This window comes from Talpa occidentalis, unplaced genomic scaffold (genome assembly GCF_014898055.3).
Source record: "Talpa occidentalis isolate TD23 unplaced genomic scaffold, MPIMG_talOcc4v2.1 talOcc4.4, whole genome shotgun sequence".
Lineage (NCBI taxonomy): Eukaryota > Metazoa > Chordata > Mammalia > Eulipotyphla > Talpidae > Talpa > Talpa occidentalis.
This window is the reverse complement of record NW_023604295.1, coordinates 94,409,111-94,430,838: the sequence shown is the minus strand read 5'-3', so window position 1 is coordinate 94,430,838 and position 21,728 is coordinate 94,409,111. Positions and strand designations below refer to the sequence as shown.

Genomic DNA, 21,728 nt, shown 5'->3' with positions numbered 1-21,728 from the left:
TTTATGAATGCTTCAGATAGTCAGAATAAGAAAAAACTGCAATCCAACGATCATCATTTAAAATGGAAATTGCTGCTCACAATATTCATACCTATAATTTAAAATAAGCATGACTATGTGGGATATAATGAATTCTGTCAGGATTTATGAGAGGAAGGGTTCCCTTCCCCCTTTATAAAAGTTGCAGTATTATTACATTTAAATCTGTTAAATACTTGGTGCCTAGTGTCATTTTGAATGATCCTGGAATGCAGCCCCAGCTTGTCACAATTTAGTACAGAGTGGGGCTGGTATCTGCCACTTTTCCTTCCAGACTCTTTAAGGGAAAACTCCAGGGCTTTGGCACCCACATGTACCACCATGGCCTTTCATTATGTTGGCAATGCCTCCACGTACCCTTCACTGCAAACCAGTGATGGGAAGGAATTCTCCATCCACGTGGGATTGTGTAATTCTGTAGCTATGTCAACTTGCCAATCCATTGTTATCTTTGCACTCTCTCTACACTTAAGGAGCAAGCACACGGTGACTCCTTATTTCCACCTGATGGCATACAGGATGTGCTAGAAGTGATTCTGGGTGGCCCTTTTTATTTTGGAAAATAAAATTAAAATAAAAATATCCTGTGTCATTTACATTTGTAAGACTAATAAACACACATGCTTAGAAGAGAGAGATTATAAATGATAGAATCGAAGGAAACTTTAGGAAGCAGTCCAGCGGGATCATTAGTCACCTATGAATAAGGCTATGTAAGATTCTATACCAGCTGTGGCACAGTGAATCAAAGCAAATAATTTTATCTGATATCTTAAAATCGGAATCAGAGGGCATCAATTTCTTCTTCTAACCACCTCATTATTGGAGATTGTTGGTGAGGGTGATAGGCGGCTGTACAATTTGAGTTTCATGTTGCCAATAAAATCAACACACAATTGGGGAGATAGATATATTAAAAATCACCCACACAGAGAATGGCTTCCAGGCCAGAGTTAAGCCTAAATATACCATATAGGGGTACGGATTAGGTCTAAGGAAGGGTGGACCAACCACAGGAAGGAGATCAGTGAGGCAACAAGGCTTCAAGTCATCTGTGGTGGCTGTCTCTCCGAGAAACAGGGACACTGGACACCCAGACTGGTGCAGAGGATGACTACATGAGATAAAAACACTAAGATTATTTTTTTGTGTGCAATGTATGCATTCAATTGAAAAGAAAAAAAAGAAAAAAAACACAAACATACATAGAACTTTGTGTTTGTGCAGACAAAAAAAAAAATTAAGATTACCCACTCCATTTTGCTCTCCTTTCAGAGACACTGAGCAACCCTTAGATTATTGCATTTTCCTGGTATGGAATATCTAGAATGAAGGTGCCCTGGAAACTATAGCTTGCTTGCTTGCTTCACTCTCTCATTCATTCAAAATGTATTTATTGAGTACCCACTGTGTCAGGTACTGTTCTATGCCTTGCACACACACCAATGAATAAAAGAATTCCTGTGCCTGGAAGGCATAAGATGTCACTATTAATACCAATAAAGTACATATTGTGTCAGATGATGATACGTGTTATGGTGAAAAATGAAGGCAGGAAGGAGCGAAGGAGTGCTTCTGTTGGGCCTGCTACTTGCAATATGGAACCAGGAAGATCTCGCTGACCATTGAGTGAAAGAGGTAAAGGAGGTGGGAAGAGCATCCCTAGCAGAGGGAAGAGCCAGCATGAAGACCTGCAGGCAGGATTATGCTGCTGGGGCTCAGGGAGCCGGGGGTGGCTGGAGCAGAGGGAGCTTGATGGTAAGAGCAGGCCAGCAGGCTGCAGAGACTTTAGGGACCAGATTGAGACTTGACCCTACTCATGGTTAGGAAAGGACATTCCACTCTTGGAGGGAATAAGAAGATTTAGGAATTTGCTGTGCCTCCTTTGAGGTTGGCTAGATTATATCCATCTCCCTGAGGCTAAATCATTTTTGAAGTTTTTGGCATATTTAACTCTGCCCATGAGAAGTTGAGAACCTGACTCACAAATTTGGGAACTTGTTTATGGTGGTATTTTAGGGTCACCAACCAGGCTCCCAAACCTTATCACCCCATGTATTACCAGCAGATGTTTTAGATGTAAGCTCTTTTCCACATAATGTAAGCACTCATGATTATTCATTGCCTTAATGGTGAGTTTATGAACCTACAGAGATAGGGGATTTTATATAGAGTATGGGATTCATAAACATTTATGATAAAGTTCATTAATTTATGGGCTTTAGTGTGAGACAGAGCTGAGCTTGAATCATGGAATTGACACAGCTGGGCTTGAATTCAAGCTGGACTTGAATCATGGAATTGACATGGAACCTTATGAAAGTTATTTAAGTCTCTGAGGCTTTATTTCTTCTACCTTAAAGAGGGTGATGGTAAACATTAAATGCATTAAAAAGGGCAGTTATAAGGACTAACTGAAATCATGTACTGGTTGCAAATGATCAGTCCTCAGCACATGGTCTCCATTCTGATCTACCCCTTCTCAATTTCTTCTTTGCACTGTGTAACTCAGAGTATCTGCCCACAGTGAATCATAATGAAATCTTAATTATCGTCAATTTTGGCAACAGACTCAAAACAACTCTCAAACAGGGAAGCATGGGTTGTTTGAGCAGAGGCTGTGTAGAGGGCAGGCCATTCTTGCTGAATTATACCTCTAGGCAATCCCAACTCCTACAGAGCTGTGGAGGGGAAATGAAATTATAAAACTAAAGCATTCAATACAGTACTTGGCTGTTGTTTGTCTACACCAAAGGTTAGGTTTTATTTTGATCTTCCTGAAATTTTGGGAAATTCTCTAGTGGAAATGTATATGTGTCCTACTTATGCCATGAGCAAGTATATGAAACTATGTGAACAACAGTGACTTGTTCTATTGATGACAATGGGGAATTAAGAGGGTTTTCTAATTCTTGGGTCTGAAGATTGGGCATAAATTGAATGGGAATTGAGTACTGTGATGGCTAATTTTAGCTGCCAAGTTGGCTAGGTTACCTGATTTTCAATCAACTCTTAATCTAGGTATTTTATAGATCTGGTTAACATATATAATCTTTAAGGAAAGGAGATGATCTTCGATAACGGGGGTGGATCTTATTGAATAGTTGGAGAGCTTAATGAGAAAAACTGAGTTTTCTATGAGGAAAAAGGAATTCTGCCTCAAATTGCAGCATCAATTTGATGGTGCTTAGTTAGTTTGATGCCCTTGGCTGAGAGTTTCTAGACTAAGAGCCTGCCCTACACACTTTAGACTTGCCCCATTCTTGCATAAGTCTGTTGCTTAAAATAAATCTATAAATATATATATATATATTTATATCTGTGTCTACATGTATGTAGATGTATATGATATATATCTCTACCTCCCATTCCCCCCTCTCCAACTCTATCTACACATGTGCACATATTCCTACTAGTCTGTTTCTGTTTGTGTGCAGAAACCTGACTGATGCAGGTGCATATGAATGGTTACTTATTCTTTTTTTTCTTTTGTCAGTAAATCTTTATGATACCTCATTTGCAAGATGCAATTTTACTGAAATGAAACTTGAGTAGCTCCAAAGTGGTGTTCTTTTTTTTTTTTTTTTTTTGGCCTAGGCAACCTACCCCCAGGGTTGGAGATCACCCCTACCTGGATGGTGACTGGCATAGGCTACCTATAAGGTTCATGGGGTCCATCGTCTGGGTTTCCAGGTGGACAACAGAATGAACATAAATGTCAAGCTGATAATTTGTCTCTAAAAATATAGATATGTTAAGAGGTCAAAATGTGTAAACTGATTGGCCTGCTATTCTCTGAGTATAAATTCAGAGCATAACTAGGACATAAAAACTTTGTTGTCTAAGTGAAAATGTATTTGTGCAGTGATGGTAGCACTGTAATTTCTAGAATGAATGCACAGGAGAACAAATTACTATGAGAAGAGATATTGCTCTAAGTGTAAATTTGCTTCATTTTTTGCCTAGTCTGTCCATAATTATATGGAAATAAACCCCAAGTGAAAAGTGAGACAAAAACTATGACTTCATCTGAATTGGTGTCATTGCTCTAAGCTAGAAGGAAAAAGAAAAATATGGGATGGTTTCACTTGTAGCAGGTATATAGGGAAACCAAATAAGACATCAGTGTAAAAAAATAATAACAGTACAAAACACAACAAAGCAAAAAAAGACATTATAAATCAGAGACATACTGCAGGGGAGGAGGAGGGAGAGGGGTGAGAGGGAGGGAGGGAGAAGCACAGGGGACTGAGGTGATGGTGCACGGGTGCATTGGGGAAGGAACCTCTATGGGGACTACACCTGAAGGAGTGGGGGAAGCAAACATTGTTTAAAAATGAAAAATGATGTAAAAAAGTATTTGGGTGGGTTCCCACTTTCACATGCTTGTCTCCAAATTATTTTTCTGCTTTACTCTTTTCTCTGTTATAAAGCATTCCTCACAGCACTGACAGAATTTGAACAAAAATATCTTTTATTTCATTTTGGATTTACTATTTTCTCACCGTACTTTTTATCATAACTAAGCAGCCTTTATGTGTACTCCTTGGTCATATTTTTATAACTTGCTACATATTTGATTATCAGCTATACTAAGCACTGGCAGGGGGAGTTGTGTTTCAAGGAGAGAAACCAACCAGGAACATAAACCAACATAACCTGCTAAGAACCAACTTCCTTAAATTACTCAGAAGGGCTATGGAGAATTAAACAAGATACCAGAACCTTCAAGAAGTAGTTACAAGCAAAGATGGACTGCTTTTAATGTGGTGGCAATTGACATTGTCCATAAAAGCTCAAGATTGAGCAAGACAAGATATCTGTTCATAGAGAGCAAAGCTGTAGAAAAACAAATCAATAGCCTCAAAAACCCCTCCTTTCCACATCTCCATCTTGCAATTAATCCTTAGAAAGTTCGGATTTGCAGTACTGCTCAATCTTGTCTTGTTTTTTTTTTTTTTGCTTCCCCTGCAATCTTCAATTGACTCTCCTTCTTTCTTAATTTTTAAAAATTTCCACTCTATTCCTCTAATTTGTTTTCCTTTCCTTCCTACCATGAATTTCCTGTATTTCTCTTGCTTCCTCTTCCCCTCCCATGTTTCTCGCTCCTTTATCTTATTCTTCGAATTTCTTTCCCCTGTTCTTAATTTTTCCTCTCCAACTGATCTGTTGTGGTTTTAATCAAGGCTTAGGTGCTTTAAAATTACCCAGTGACTGGCATTTTCTCCCTGAAAGGAGAGGGATTTGAGACTGTGAAAAACTAACTACAATGACCCAACACATTCAATTTTCAGCGCAATGCTTTCCTTTCTTCTCAGGTGCTTTTGCTTAGGATTAGAGATGGACCACTTACTGCAACTCACAATGGCAAAGCCCTTCAGGCCTGACTTCTCAGCCCTGTGAATCACACTGCAAGGTATATCTAAGCCACTATGTTTACACTGATTGCTAGAATTTTTAAATTGCCCTTCACTGGGAAAATCTTACTCAAATCTGCCTGGAACACAAAGTCGCATTATTTTATAATGTGGCAACCAGACTCATTCTTTTCCTTGGCCACTCATTTCCTTTCCCCCCACACCCAACACACACACACACACACATACACAAACACACACACTTAGTTTTTGCAATGTGAAACAAAAGCACATGGATGATTTCTGGGACAAGGGTGATGGAACTTTGTCTGGGTCACCTTGGCCAGCGTGACCACAAATAAGATCTTTACAGAGGGAAGAACAGTAAAAATAAATAAATAAAAGAGATGGGCCCTTCAGGCCTATATGATTTTATCATATGATTTTTTTAAAATATTAAGCTGCCATGAATATAGCAAATTTATTCGACTCACTTTAGCTCTTTGTAACACTTAGAATCTACAGTTTTTAATTTCTTAAAATCATTCTTTTTGGTAAGTTTGGCTGTGAACTCACTTTACCTTTCTGTGTTTCTTGATGAGCAACCGCACACACCTCAATGATTAAGGGCTCGAAGTTAATCTCTGTCCTGCAGCGGGATCTGGGAATGCATCATTATCAAAGGATATTTGTGGTCAAAGCCATACCATATTCTGAAGAGCCATGCACTCTCTACTCTTGTCTTGCTTTTGTCCATGTTATTTGCTTCCTGGGGAAAGACAATAGAAAAAGGCACTGGATAAATAATCAACATGAATTATTGATCGATAATACCAAAATTAATACATAAAATATATTAATATATTTTCAATATAAAAATACAAGTCAAACCAAATTAAATTTAACCACACCAGAGAAAAACTTTCTAGATTAAAGGCATTTCTATAGTAAAGCAGCTGCCAAACAAATTATCTCGTAGGTCTTACCCTGTGGATGAGAGTCTTGTTCCATAATTCAATATTTACCTTTCTTAATAATCCCTACTTTATTAAGTAGCTAGGGAATGTGACTTTTTGACATCAATAAAAAATAATGTTTCTGTTAGATCACTGTCATGGGAATGTGGCAGTTTACTTCTGTCCAATTTGGGTGATATTTATTTATAATTTACCAAAAGGTCAAGACTAAAGGTATGATGAATGTCTAATAATTGTTAAATGAATTTTCATTCATTCTCTGTTGGATAGGTGGCTATTGAGGCTCTGGTTAATGTTTGATAGCTTCCTGCTTTGATTCTTCAGAGTTTTAAAACAGATATTCCTGGTAGGAAGCCTGTAATAATTGAATGTGCTTGTCTCATTTCTTTTTTCAAAAGGACCACAGTGGGAAGGAGAATTGGAAAGGAATTAAGAAGGACAAAAGAGAAAGTGTTTGATGAGTGTTCATGTGAGAGAGGAGAATGAAAATGTGAGAAAAAGAAAGAAGGTGAAAAAGTTTTGTGAACTTCAGAGACAGCACAGATAATGAATACTCCACTTTGGGCAAAAGGAGATCCAGGAGCATTATTACTTATTTTGTATATCTCTTTTTGCATATTAAGAAAGGAGAATTCCAGACTTTAATCAGTTATAATTATCTCCATCATTAAAAGCATTTATACTTAATGTGCATTTCATTGCTTTGTTTGGGCCCACGGTTTCCATCCCAAATTGTATCCCAGCCCAGTGATAATGTGAACGTTTGGAGGAGATGATGCCACACACAGACATGGCAATCCACTGGCTGCTCCCCATTAATCCTTGGATGAACCTGAGCTGATTTGCTTTTACTTTATTTACTTTTTGGCTCATTCCCAGCTGATTTCATTGGTGATTAATGATAAATAGCTGAACACAAAGGTCTACATCCTACTCTGTGAAAAAAGTGTACCAGCAGATGCTGCAGTGCCATCCCTCCAAATGAGTTGGGAATACAAGAAAATAAAATGTGGTCCATTTCTAGGCAGCCATTTATCTTTAAAATGTCCAAAATGTTTGAAACAGATATACACAGTAAGATTAGAAGCCCAAACTGGCAGCCCTTCTTATTGGTTGGATTAAGATCTTGCATGGTTTCCCAGTGTTCCCAAACAGTCGTCTGCCATTGGTCTACATGATATTGATGGGAATTCTGTGCCAATCATTCAGGAGAGAATGGCTTTGACAGTATTAAATAGATTTATTATGTACATGACATCTCATAGTCTTTCATTTATAGATGAGTATTGTAATTCTTCAAGGGGAAAGTGTTTCTCAAACTGATGTGGCCATAGAATTCATTCCCCAATCCCAAGCCCCATGGCGAGCCCTCTATGATCTGTTTGTGGACACTAGAGCTCCACAGATCTGTTTTCTGATAGACCTGGAGTGCCATGCCTTGTTAGAGCTTGATTTATTTTTCATATTCCCTTATAAAGGAAACCAGGTATCTAGTTCAATTTCTACTCTTGCCTACATCTTTTTTTTAGTTGTTTCTGTCCCAACAAAGATGTCAGATTTGCAAATACTGTTGCATGCAGTGTTTTCTTTACTATTTTGCAAGAAGCACAGTCTATTGAGCTTTAGCCATCTAAGTAAAACATTTCATGCTAAATTTTGAAAATTTCTAGGCCAAAAATGGGGATTTCTCTCTTCCCTCCCCACCAGGCCTATGCCCCTTTTTCTTTTCTTTAACTGCAACAAAGATTTACATAATCGTGTCCATCATCATGCATAGGCAATTAATTCCTAGACAGGGTGCTAGTCATATTATCCTGTCATTAATTCTTCAGTTATTATTTTCCAGTTTTCACAAAAACCCACCAAGCTAGGTTGCATTACACATACTTTATAGGTGAGAAGGGAAGTTTAGAGAAGGGCAGAGATAAGCTCAAAGTTACACAGCTAGCAAGCAACAGAACAGGATTTGATTCCAAAGATAATATTACATAATTATGTAATACATAATATTACATAATTCCAAAGATAATATTTCACTCAATCATTACATTTTGGGAAGCAATGAACTATGTTGGTAGAGTATGGGTAGTTTAGGGGCAGGTATGGTATGGGAACAACCCCTGAAGGGGGAGATCTGATATCTCTATAACACAACCCATGTTGTAAACCAGTTACCTTAAAAAAAAAAAAAAAGGAAAGAAAATTTGGGAAGCACAGACATTGTATAGCTGGCTACTTGGGCTGCAGTATCCTTGTCTGTTAAATAAATCAAAGAAACTGAACTGGCTGGTGTCTGAGGTTCTAATCATATGGAAAATGCTATATTTTTATTATTGACAACAACAATAACCTCTTGAGCATATATCATGTGTCAGGCAATATTTCAAGTTGCTTTTCATATATTAACTCTTAATTCCTATAACCATTTGATGAGGCATGTTCTATTATTACTCCTATTTTAAAAATGATGAAGTTGAGGCAACTGGTGCACGGAAATCTTCCCAAGCACACTTGGAGCCCCTCAGCAGCCACGATTCCTTTCTGCTTGGGACTTTGGGATACAAGTGGGCAGAAATCTAGGACAAAGGAGTAACTGAACAGAAAGGAGATGTCAGGACCCTGGGGGTGCTCATGAGCTGAGATAGACCAACCACATATACTCTATAACAGAATCAAAATACATGGTTCTCCTCAGCTGGGTGAACTGTGGATGGCTTAAAAAGTGCCCCTATTCCAAATAAGCCATCAGTGTAAAAAAATAATAACAGTACAAAACACAACAAAGCAAAAACAGACAATTATAAATCAAAGACATATAGGAGGGGAGGAGTGGGGAGAGGGATCAGAGGGAGGTATGGAGGCGCACAGGGGACTGAGGTGATGCATGGGTGCATTGGTGAAGGAAACTCTATGGGGACTACACCTGAGGGGGAAGCAAACATTGTTTAAAAATGAACAATGATGTAAAAAATTAATTAAAAAATAATAATTTTTTTAAAGTACCCTTATTGAAACCTAGTGTCACTACTAGGAATTTCTTTAGACTCTGAATTACTGGTTTCAAGGGCTTCCCGAGGTCTTATATATTCTCCCTTCCTTTCTTTCCTTTTTCCCTTTGCCTTTATTTTATTATTTTTTTTTTTCTCTGAAGGACTACATCAGAACTCACCAGCACTCCTGAAAGAGCTTATCCTCTGTTTCTGGCAAACCTTTCAGGGATATTTCTTGTGTCATCTGATAAGAATTATGCACATTAGACGGCATTTTAGAATAATGTAATATTTTGACCCATGTAATCTTTATTTTATTTGGGATACTGAGATACTATTTAGTTCACTACTTTGTAGAGAAATAAACTGGGTTCCAATTAAAATAAAACATGGAACATGTTTTCCCACATGAGGGAAATACCACTGATGACCAAGCATTGACTTTTCTGCTGATCCTAGATAAAAATTTCAGTGTGTATCTGAAATATCTGTTGGCCCAGTTTTGGATCCATTCATTTATTTCTCTGAAGTTATTGATGACTTAATAACTTGGTTATGAAAGGCCATCAATAAATGAGTAGAAATAAATGAGTTAGTCTACTGTGTGCTCTGCTTGTTCAGTGGGGGTTGAAGATAAATGTGTAGGGGAAGGCCAGCCTTTGCAGTCACCCTGGAACAGGGAAGTCATCATCCTCCCTCAGATGATGAAGCAGTAAAAAGGGCAAGCCCTTTGGGGTAGGTGGCAGATATGCCGAAGACAGCAAGTAGAATCAATTAACTTGGATTATTTTGAAGCAGAGATTGGCTCACAACCCAAAGACAATGGATGTGAACAGTCATCAAAATAGAACCTGAAACTTAGTGATATTTTCTTTATCACTAGCAATATTTCTTCTCTTCTCAAACCTTTTATCTAAGAGGGGAAGATGTGTACATTTTGGAGCGAGCACTTAATCTAGAAACTGAAAACCCAGATTTGAGTTCTGACTCTCTTTCACTTAGTAATAACAGTACTCTTACCAACTGAGTCTCTTATTTCACAGCTTTAAATGGGAACTAGAGATTCAAAAGTATTAAGTCTCAGCTACTTTTGCCCTTGATACTTCTAAGAACCAGTTCCTGGATGCTTCATTCTCCTCTTTTTCTGGGAAAATATAAAAATTATTGGGACATTTGATTTCTTTCTTTTCCTTCCTTAAATAAGGGACTAAACCAGAGGTTGGAAAGTTACTGAGTACAATAAAGAGTGAGTAGTTGTTCAATGACCCTTCAACCTTAGCACCATCCCGGAGGGGGAAAAAATAAGAAAATTATGACAGCATTCTTTTTGTTTTAAATGTTTATTTATACCCCTGAGAGAAAACATAGCCTCTGGCCAGAAATCTCTGAAAACCAGACACTGAAGCAAGAAGGGATTGTTTGTTCTATTAACTTTAATGAAAAAGAACGAAGCAAATGTAAATACATTCCTCTATTAATATTTAAATGTGGGCACTTTGCTAAGTAAACTGCATGAACTCTGCTATGGGATAATCTTATGGGATTGCTCCTCATTTCAGGAGGATTCAATGGATTAAGAGAGACAGATTTTTCCTTTCTATTTCTCAAGATTTCATATTCAATATTAATGTCAGTGGAAGTTGCACAGAATAATAACAAAGATAAATGATTTTCAAAACAAATCTGTAGAGCTCTTTATGGGTTTCAGAATAGTTTTAGGTAGTACACATGAATACAGTGTTAGAGCAGTACTTCCATTCTACTATCTCCCCTCAATTTGAAATGTATTTGTACAAGAATTTTAAGTTTATTGCCTTCATTTTCTTATTACCACGGAGGTGAAAGATTCTGTAACCTACAGAGAAAGACTTGGATTCTGTAAGGAAACATAATATAATTGAAGGTTAATAATTTTTTCCAAAATGTACATTTTAAAGGTAAATTATTAATTCTTAACCTCCAAATAGAAAGTAGCTTATACAAATATTCTCACCTTTCCCATGCCATGATAAATTCATAAATGTTGCCAAGATAGCATAGTTAGAAAATTCATGTTTATAGAGAAAAACATGAAGGTGACAACTAGTCAAAGATGGTTAAGACTGTTAAGAGGACATGCAGATGTCACTGATTTATTACCAGATAGGCTCAAATCATGCCTTGAAGGCAAAGAAAAGACCTGGTTCAAATAAATTTGTGTAGTAGATAATTCAGGATAAAATAATTCAGGTAACTATAACATAATATGTGGTAATTTAAAAAAAAAAACATACATCCACAAATTCTTGGATGCCTCCTTCTGTAAAAGATGAAGTCTAATTTCCTTTCCTACTGAGTGTGGGTTGTATTTAGTGACTCATTTTAAATCAACAGGAGGGGGCAGAAGTGTCATATCCAAGATTAGATCTTAAAAAGGCATTGTGACTTCCTCTTCCTGTCTCTCTTAGACTATTTGCTCTCAAGGAACTCAGTTGTCCTATTTTGAGGATATTCACAAATTTATGAAGAGATCCATCTAGTGAAGCACTGAATTTGCCTGCCAATAGCCAGCAAGGAGCTGAGATGTTCTCCCCACAGAGAAATGAATCCTCCAGCTCCAGTCAAGCCTTCAGATGACTGTAGCTCTGGTTGACATTCTGCCTGCAACTTCATGAGTGGCCCTGAATCATAAACACTCAAGTACGTTTCCTTCAAATTCCTGACCTATAGAAACTATGAAATAATACATGTTTCCTGTTTTAAGCCACTAATTTTTGCACCACATTGTTATATTAAAATAGAATGCTAATATAACTATACCTTGAGATCATAAGTTCTATATGTGAAAGACCTTGGAGTGGGAGTTGAGACAAGATAATAAAATGATGAGACAAAGCTCTTTATAGTGCACAGAGCATATTCATAAAAGTAACATATTTGTGGTATAAACAACATATTTCTTTCCTTAAGAGTATATCAAAAATTATCTTAGATCAGCATGCCATGTTACAAATTGAAAAGTGAATACAAATACATAAAATGATGGATCAATTTACAGGCAGAAGGAAGTTCATACCATATCACTGTACTTGCTTCATAATAGCAGCAGGTGTCTGCTTCTTAACTAACATTTAATTTATGTCATAATTTAGTAAGTGTGCTAACTCTTACACACACACCCCCACACACACCATAATGGAAAAGGCATCTTATATATGCTAAGATTTAGGTATCAGATAACAAACTGAAAAGGACTGTGATCCTTGAAAGAAGGGAACTAATAAGGTGAGTTTTTTATCCTCCTCGATTTTCTGTTCTCCTCGATTTTTTGAGATCCTTTCTCAATTGTAGTTTAAAGAGGTAGGGTACAAGCAGGCAGCAGCAGTCTCACTGAATTGAGAAACTAAAGAATGAAGTTTGTGTATTGCTGAAGTGGCTGGAATTTTAAGGCAGTGTATCACAGAGGAAGGAACTTGGTAGAGAGGGTTACCCAATTATCTGTATAGATAATTCTTTCAGGTCCTTGGATAAAGATTGACTTGTGCAAGTGAGATGAGGTTCACATGGTCTGTAGAAAGCTATTGTAAAGTTGAAAAATAAATGGAAAGCTTAAGTGCACACAGTACAAAGTAATATTGAAGCTTGACCCAGTCAAAATAACTTTTGATTTGAGACCCCAGAAAAAGCACATTTTTGGGGGTAAGGACAATTTTCTAAATAAAGATCATTCTCTAAAATTGATTGTAAAATTAGTCTAAGCTAGTATTAAACCAAGACTATTAATATTTTAACTGTGACTGAGTAAAATCCCACATTCTTTATATAATAATAACATAATACAGATTTCATATATTGTAATGTCCAGCATAGGTTGAAAAACTCTTAGACATAGCAGAAATGGAAAATATGAGATACACGCAAAAAAAAAAGTCAATATATTGAAACTGATCTTAATATGACTCAGTGTTGGAATTAATAAAGACTTCAAAACAGTTATTAAAAATATATTGGAGAATTTAAAGAAAAAGGTGGATGCAGTGAGAGCTCAGATAGGGTTTCAGAAAAGTAAAATATAAAAAAAAAAGCACAAAATGAGAATTGTAGAACTGAAAAGTATACTATGCAGAATGAAAAATTCACTGGATTATCTTAAGGATAAATTGGGCACTTCACAGAAAGTTGCAGAAGGACAAAAAAAAAGATCTAATTTGTAGAAAATAGAGAAAACATGATTTAGAATAATGCCTAAATCAGAATAACATATATGACTGGAGGGCTATAAAGAGAGTAATAGAAACATGGCTAACAAAAAAATAAAAAGTTTGATGATAAAGCATACATTGTATAAAAATGAACAATGATATAAAAAAGATATGAAATAATAAGAAAAAGTTAGAAAAAATGATAGTTGAATATTTCTCAAATTTGATAAGAAATATCAACCTAATGATCCAAAAAAACTTAACGAGCCTAAATAAGGATAAATACAAAGGAAAAAAACTTCACATATAAGTGTCAAAATGTTGAAAATAATAGAGAGAGAAAATCTTAAAAGGAACCCCAGAAAAATGATACATTATGTTCAGGGAAATTAAAAAAAAAAGGAGTAAACAATGGAGACCAGAAAACAATAGAACTCCATTTTCAAAGTGTAGAAAGAAAACAATTTTCAACCCAGAATTCTACATCCAGTGAAAGATTTTAAAATACATGAACCCATATCTGGCAGAAATAAAGACAGAAATAGGGAAATACACAGTTATAGTTGCCAATTTTATCACTGACTGACAAACTAAGTGGACAAATTCAACTTGACATAACTGACACTTTTTGAAAAGTACACCAATTACATTCTGCTATAGTTTGGAGTATTTTCAAATAGTTGCAAGTATATACTTTTTTCTTTTAAATTACACGTACAATATTCATCAAGATAGATTTATTAGAACCCGAAAATATGACTCAATATTTTTCAGAAGTTTGAAATCTTATAGATTATAGAAGGTTCAAGCTCTCTGCCTTGGCTCAAATGAGCTATGTAATATATTAATTGCATTACAACTTCCAATTTTTCATTCCTCCTTATATCCATGGACTTTGCTATGTTACTTTGCAGTTTTTTCACAAGAGTTGCCTATTTACACATATTTTATGAAATGGCTGTGTAATTATTTTTGTCAATAGAATGTAGCAGAAGTGCCAGTGTATCAGTTATGAAGTAAGATCTGAAGAAATTTTGCATAGTTTTGCTTATATTCTTTTTTTTTTTTTTTTACAAGAACTGGGGGACAGGCCAGATGTGTGGGAAGGTGAATGGATTCACCAGAGACAGAGCAGGGAACAGAACAGGCAGACTGACTGAAATACACTGCTGAGGGGAGCAGCGGGTGAGACAGGAGAGGTCTGCTGTACCATGCAGGTATCTCCCTGGCCCCCTGGGATCAAACCCATGTTGCAGAGGCTGCAGACAGCTCCACTGTGCTGTGCTTACCTGCCTGCGTCACCAGGGAAGCCCTATTCTTGTTCTATTTCATTTCCAGAAGAAAGCCATCCCCAGTGTAGCTCACGGATTCCAGCATGAAGATAAGAATCAAGTGGAACATGGCTCAGTAATTCAAGTCATCCCAACTGAAGCTATCCTAGATCAGCAAATGACCATCCAATCCCTGCCATGTGCACAAGCCTGGCTAAGATCAACAGTTGTCTAGCCAATTTGTTGCCCATCACAGTTACATGAACAAGTCCAAGCCAAAGCAGCTTAACCCCACAGATGTGTGAGACAATAAATGTTTATTTTTGTATGTTTTTGAGATTTTGTGGCTGTTGTTATATATTATTAATGTGGCAATAGATAACTGATACAATCTGGCTCTTGCCTAGGTCTCTAACAGATTAATATCCTATCCCATCCTCCATCAGTTACTCACATATAAGTGTCAAAATGTTGAAAAAAATATAGAGAGAAAATCTTGAACAGTAGGAGGCTATACTGGCCTCCTTGCTATTTCTTACATGGGCTGGGCATGTTCCTGCCTCAGGACCTTTGTCTTGTCTATAAAGTTTTTCCCTTAGACATGTGCAAGAACAAGACTTTTAGATTGGTAACTGATTCAAGTCTTCTGGGCAGAAGTAACAGAAAATAATACAGTTAGGCCTCCTCCTAATGAAAGGCAATAGAGCTTGCTATACTATAGAAAGGATGATATATTGTAGTAGGGAAAATTCTTCCTAGACACTGGACACAGGTCACTGGGCATGGGGATGGGAAGGATTCCACATTGAGATAATCAAAGTAGATGGTGAGGAATATGCTCTAGCCTCTTAAAATGAGAAATATGCTTGAGATTATTGGTAGAAATCAGAAGTTATATTAGCAAGGAGCAATAAGAGAAAGTGATATTCAAACATCAACTTAAGCAGAAGAAAGTAGACAATATTTATAGATTGGATAATTACCCTCGGAGGGGGTAGTATGAAGGGAGAGTGAGGATGAAATAGCTTTTGGCTTAGAATTGAGTTAGCACATCACTGGCTTGTTCTTTGGGAAAGTCACTTTAGTTATTTTAAATTCATTTTCATCATCAAAAGTGTGTCTTGATTAGGCAAAAATGTGATTATATTCATGGTACCTAATGTTCACTAATTGTAGCACCTAGTTGTAGCTGATGTCTTCTTCTACTTCCTAACCCGCATTATTATTTCTACTTTCTGGAACATGTAATTGTAGTATGTGCAGGTAAGAGAAACATTGGGTTGTTGGAAAAGTCACGACGTATTTTTTCTATGTTTCTCAAGCAGAAAGGCATCATGACTTTTCTGACAACCCAATATATGAAATTTAGTCCCAAACAGTAAAAAGTTAGTGGGGAGAGGATGTGTTTTTGGATGTATATGCCATAAGTAAGAATAACCAAAGTTAATTCAATGTTGTTCAAGGGTAAATGTATATTTGCTCTGAAATACTCATTTTATTTTTTTCAAAATACTATTAGTTATAATGTAACATAAAAACCCTCATCTGGGTCAGATCAATTTTAGAGTCTAGCATTCCATTTCTGAAATATTTGTAGGGGTGTAGCATGGAACTTACAATCCATTAAACAAACTCTAACAGCATTAAGGGCAAGTATGGGAAAATGTTGGTAATTATTAAATCTAGGGAATATATTTGTTGGAATCATTATTATGTTTTCCATAAGTTTATTAAAATATTCAAAAAGAGTCACAAGGAAAATGTTCACTAATGTTCACTAATTGTAGCACCTAGTTTTAGCTGATGTCTTCCTCTATTTCCTAACCCACATTATTATTTCTATTTTCTGGAACATGTAATTGTAGTATGTGCAGGTAAGAGAAACATTGGGTTGTCGGAAAAGTCATGACATTTTTTTTTTCCATGTTTTTCAAGCAGAAAAGCATCATGAATTTTTTGACAACCCAATATATGAAATTTAGTCCCAAACAGTAAAAAGTTAGGTGAGGAGAGGGTATTTTCACAGGTTCCATTGCCCAAGGAACAGACCTAGCTGCAGGACTGCGCTAGCAGGGGGGCCAGTGCCCTGGGATTGGGGCCAGCTGGCGACCTTCCAAAGCAGATCAAAGCCCCCTCCTAGCCATGGTGGGCGCTAATGAATAGTGAGTGAGGTCTGGTGGTGGCTGATTTTTAAAAACTATTTTCATCTCACCTGGGTCAACTGATTCATTTTCCTTCAAGAAAAACTTTTATCTAAAGTTTGTACTTCACCTTTTTGCTTTAAAAGAGACAAAATTCATCAAAGAATATTCTTCATCTTCCTCTAATGCCCTAATACTTTACAATAGCATGTAATTCTTGGTAAGATTACCTCTCAGCCTAACTCCTTCTTTTTACAACATAAATGTATTTATTTTACTTCATTCACACTATTTTCAATGCAGTGATAACTCTTACTGGAGATACTTAAAGCAGTAGGAAGTACTTTTTGGTAAAGAAATAAGGTACAATATAGCCCAGTGACAACTATGTTGTTATTTGGATTTGGGGCAAGATTTTTATCTTTTTGAGTCTCACTTCCCCTATTTGTAATATTTGAATGACAATATTTTCTTCTGCAAGTTGCTGTGACAATCGAGTGGAATTGTATTTATGAAAACTGCCTAACAATTTAGTTAAACCCGTATCATTTTATGGAGGATAAAGAGTACTTACACATATATCTAAATAGTAAAATTTTTAAAGAATTCTAAAATTTAGTAAAGAAAAATTAATAGTAGCAGAAAGTAAAACCCAGAAGGATTAACAAGAATCATGAATGAGAAGATCATAAGATTGCATATACCTGCTATAATCAACTACAGGTCAATTTTCTGGTAGCCAAAAGGAGAAATACATGAAATGATCAGTAATCTGCCAGTTTATGACAATTATACCAGATTATTACATTCTCCTCAAACAGTACAAGACTCTCGGTCACTATATTTTAAAAGAAATATCTTACTTTGGGTTTTCTGGAGAGGACACAAAAAGAGTTATCTAAATATAAAGTAGCCTCATCGTTTACATTGTCCCTACTAAACTTCTGATACTTAACATTGGTAATTTTTTTAAAGAAGTGTTCTGAAGTGTCCTTACTCATGATCCTCATTGTTTGAGCAGATACATTTCAGATTTTCTCCGCACTTTGAAATGATTGTTATTTTTAGTGTCAAGTACAAGAACAACAGGATTCTAGTAGGAAGTGAAAAACCACAGAGTCCACAAAGCTGCCACTTGCCTTCAGTGGCATTTTTGGTACTTTCCAAGCTGTGGGTCAATGAGCTCTCTGTTTTCATTGGACACTTCTTTGCTTATCGTCAGCATCAGTTGCTATTTCAGAATAGAAAACATAACCCTAATTCTTAGGCAGATTGTGTGTTTTCACTTGGTTTGTACTAACTAAACTGGGTTTGCATTATCAAATAGAGTCATCTGTGCCCTAGACAACTATTAAAAAAAAGGCATTATTCTTCTTTACCAAAAGCTAAAAGTTGCACAGTTACAGCAATTACTGATTATATACTCTTAAAAGCATAAATAAACATATGCAGTGCTATATGCATATTTTCAAGCAATTTCTTTCTTTGAAAAAAATAAAGTTGTAGTTGTGACTAACTGGCAATGTCACAATTTTTCTTTTTGCCTTGTAACACCTTTAGAGTGTGAATGATATCACACTCTTACTTGTAACCAGATCCAGAAGCTTTAGAAAACATGTTTCAAGTGTAGGTATTAAAACTTCAATACTTATACTATTGCAAATGTGATACTTTGAGAAACGACAAGTATTTAAGTTGTGCATTTTATACTTCTCAAATATATATATATTATACTTCTCAAATATATATATATATATATGTTTTTAAAAAGCTTTCAAGCGGGAGTGGGGAGGATCAAAACAGAAGGGAAGAACACAGAGTCTATGGTAATGGTTCACGGGTGTCTCAGTGGTGGGAATTTTATGGAGACAACACCGGAAAGGAGAAATCAAACATTGTACAAAAATGAACAGCGATGTAAAAATAAGTAAATAAATAGCTTGCAGACACCCTCCCATATGAAGTGTTCCTTGTAATTGAATCCATGTACTTGGAAGTAGGCCATTGCAGAGTTGCTGACATCCTACCTCCACACCCACTTTAATCCTTTAACAGAAAAGTCCTGCTACTGAAGAAGGACTGCCACTTCTGTGTCTCTTTTTTTCTTTTTGCTATTTTATCTGGATCAGCCCAATATTTTTTGAGTACCAACCATTGTTCTTGACAGTACTAATCAGTATTCACTCTAATTTCCAAGATGACTCATTTGTCTTAGATACTGTTATTAGTATCTAGTATACATTTTAGCAAATTGTGTACAGAGAAATTAAATAATTTTCCCAAAGACATATAGTAGTCACAGGTAGAATTCGAATCCAGGCAATTTGATTCCAGAATTTCTACTGGTTGGCCTGCATGCATCCTTTCATTCATCCAGGCATTGGTTTATACAGCAGGTAATTATTGGCACCCACCCACAGCAGGCACTAATTTGGTGTGAGAAGGATTCAGTAATCCTTCAGTAAATCAATTCAAATTCTTTGCCCTACAATGCTTATACTCCACTGGGGACATAGATAAGGAAAATGTCAACAACTACATATTCTAAGTTCAGGAACAATAACAATAAGGCAGGTAAGAGGATGGAGAACAGAGTAGAGGTTATCAGCTGGTGAGGCCAATCTCTATGAGGAAGTGGTGTTTGATCAGATGTGTGAATGTTCCATAAAACTAAGTGGGATCTTGTCCACCCAAAGGGTAATGTAAGCTTGGAGGCCCTGGAGTCACAGTGGATTGTGGTGCCCCCCACAAGCTTCAAGAAAGTGACCCTCCCACTGCAGGGCTAGCTGACTGAGCAAGGTGGGAGCTGATGAAGATGAAATGGGAGAGAGAGAGAGAGAAGGGCCAGATCATTGGCCATGGTGGAGTTTGAATTTAATAATTTATTGATAATTCTACATTTGATAAAGGAAAAAACTTGAAGAGTTGGAACTTGAAAGTAATGGAAGTACTTTCCATGGAAAGTAATGGAAGTTTTTTAAAAAATTTATTTTTTCCCATCTCTATCCTGACAAGTGTTATGATGATTACTATTAATTTTCATCTTTTCTAAAAAATTTATTTTTTAAAGATTTATTTATTTATGCATACAAGAATGGGGGTACAGGCCAGAGGTGTGGAGGGTGAGGATTCACCAGAGACAGAGTGGGGAACAGAACAGGCGGAATGACTGAGATACACCGCTGAGGGGAGCAGCGGGCGAGTCAGGAGAGGTCTGCTGCACTATGTGGGTTGCTCCCTGGCCGGGGATCAAACTTGTGCTGCAGCGGCTGCAGTCAGCTTCATAGGTTGTGTCTCAACCCCTTGCGCCACGAGGGAGGCCCTAAAAAATTTACTTTTTAACACTGCTTGCTTCTCTATATGCTTTCTTACTGTTAACTTCCAATTTTATGTATGCTGTCAGTAGACAATTCATTGAAATTCTTTTTGGTTGTCACTTAATCTTATGTGTAACCTGGGTAGATCAGTTCTGGTCACTGCAACTTAAGAAAGTCAGAATAGAGCTGAGAAGGCCAAGAAGGGCAACTTCAATAACTGAGCAGAGGGAGATTAAAAGGATTAGGATTTCTCCAGCAGAAAGATCAGCACTAAGAAGGGAGACAATGAAGTGTCTATAAAATATGAAGCATATGAGTAAGATGAGGAAAGACTTACTTGCCAACTCCCTGAAAACCATGACCTAGAATACTCTTAAAAGCTGAACAGTGCATTTTGGAAGAATAAAAATATGTGGTCTTCTGCATTATTGATATTTATTACTTCTGGTCACCTAGAGCTACAAGAGTTAGAAATGTAAGTAGGTTTGGGAAAAGGAGCAAGTATAAACACATTGACAATGAGGATCATGAGTAAGGACACTTCAGAACACTTCTTTAAAAAAATTACCAATGTTAAGTATCAGAAGTTTAGTAGGGACAATGTAAACGATGAGGCTACTTTATATTTAGATAACTCTTTTTGTGTCCTCTCCAGAAAACCCAAAGTAAGATATTTCTTTTAAAATATAGTGACCGAGAGTCTTGTACCGTTTGAGGAGAATGTAATAATCTGGTATAATTGTCATAAGCTGGCAGATTACTGATCATTTCATGTATTTCTCCTTTTGGCTACCAGAAAATTGACCTGTAGTTGATTATAGCAGGTATATGCAATTTATGATCTTCTCATTCATGATTCTTGTTAATCCTTCTGGGTTTTACTTTCTGCTACTATTAATTTTTCTTTACTAAATTTTAGAATTCTTTAAAAATTTTACTATTTAGATATATGTGTAAGTACTCTTTATCCTCCATAAAATGATACGGGTTTAACTAAATTGTTAGGCAGTTTTCATAAATACAATTCCACTCGATTGTCACAGCAACTTGCAGAAGAAAATATTGTCATTCAAATATTACAAATAGGGGAAGTGAGACTCAAAAAGATAAAAATCTTGCCCCAAATCCAAATAACAACATAGTTGTCACTGGGCTATATTGTACCTTATTTCTTTACCAAAAAGTACTTCCTACTGCTTTAAGTATCTCCAGTAAGAGTTATCACTGCATTGAAAATAGTGTGAATGAAGTAAAATAAATACATTTATGTTGTAAAAAGAAGGAGTTAGGCTGGGAGGTAATCTTACCAAGAATTACATGCTATTGTAAAGTATTAGGGCATTAGAGGAAGATGAAGAATATTCTTTGATGAATTTTGTCTCTTTTAAAGCAAAAAGGTGAAGTACAAACTTTAGATAAAAGTTTTTCTTGAAGGAAAATGAATCAGTTGACCCA

The 21,728-nt window shown here is 36.3% G+C and overlaps 1 protein-coding gene across 1 annotated transcript in view; it reads right to left on the bottom strand.

Moving 5' to 3' along the window:
• SLC9A9 (solute carrier family 9 member A9) overlaps positions 1 to 21,728 on the bottom strand; it is a 630,868-nt gene that overhangs the window by 96,584 nt on the left and 512,556 nt on the right. Inside the window, exon 14 of the mRNA XM_054700753.1 lies at positions 6,086 to 6,165. Coding sequence (XP_054556728.1) covers positions 6,086 to 6,165 — 80 coding nt within the window. The remainder of the gene's footprint in view (positions 1 to 6,085; positions 6,166 to 21,728) is intronic.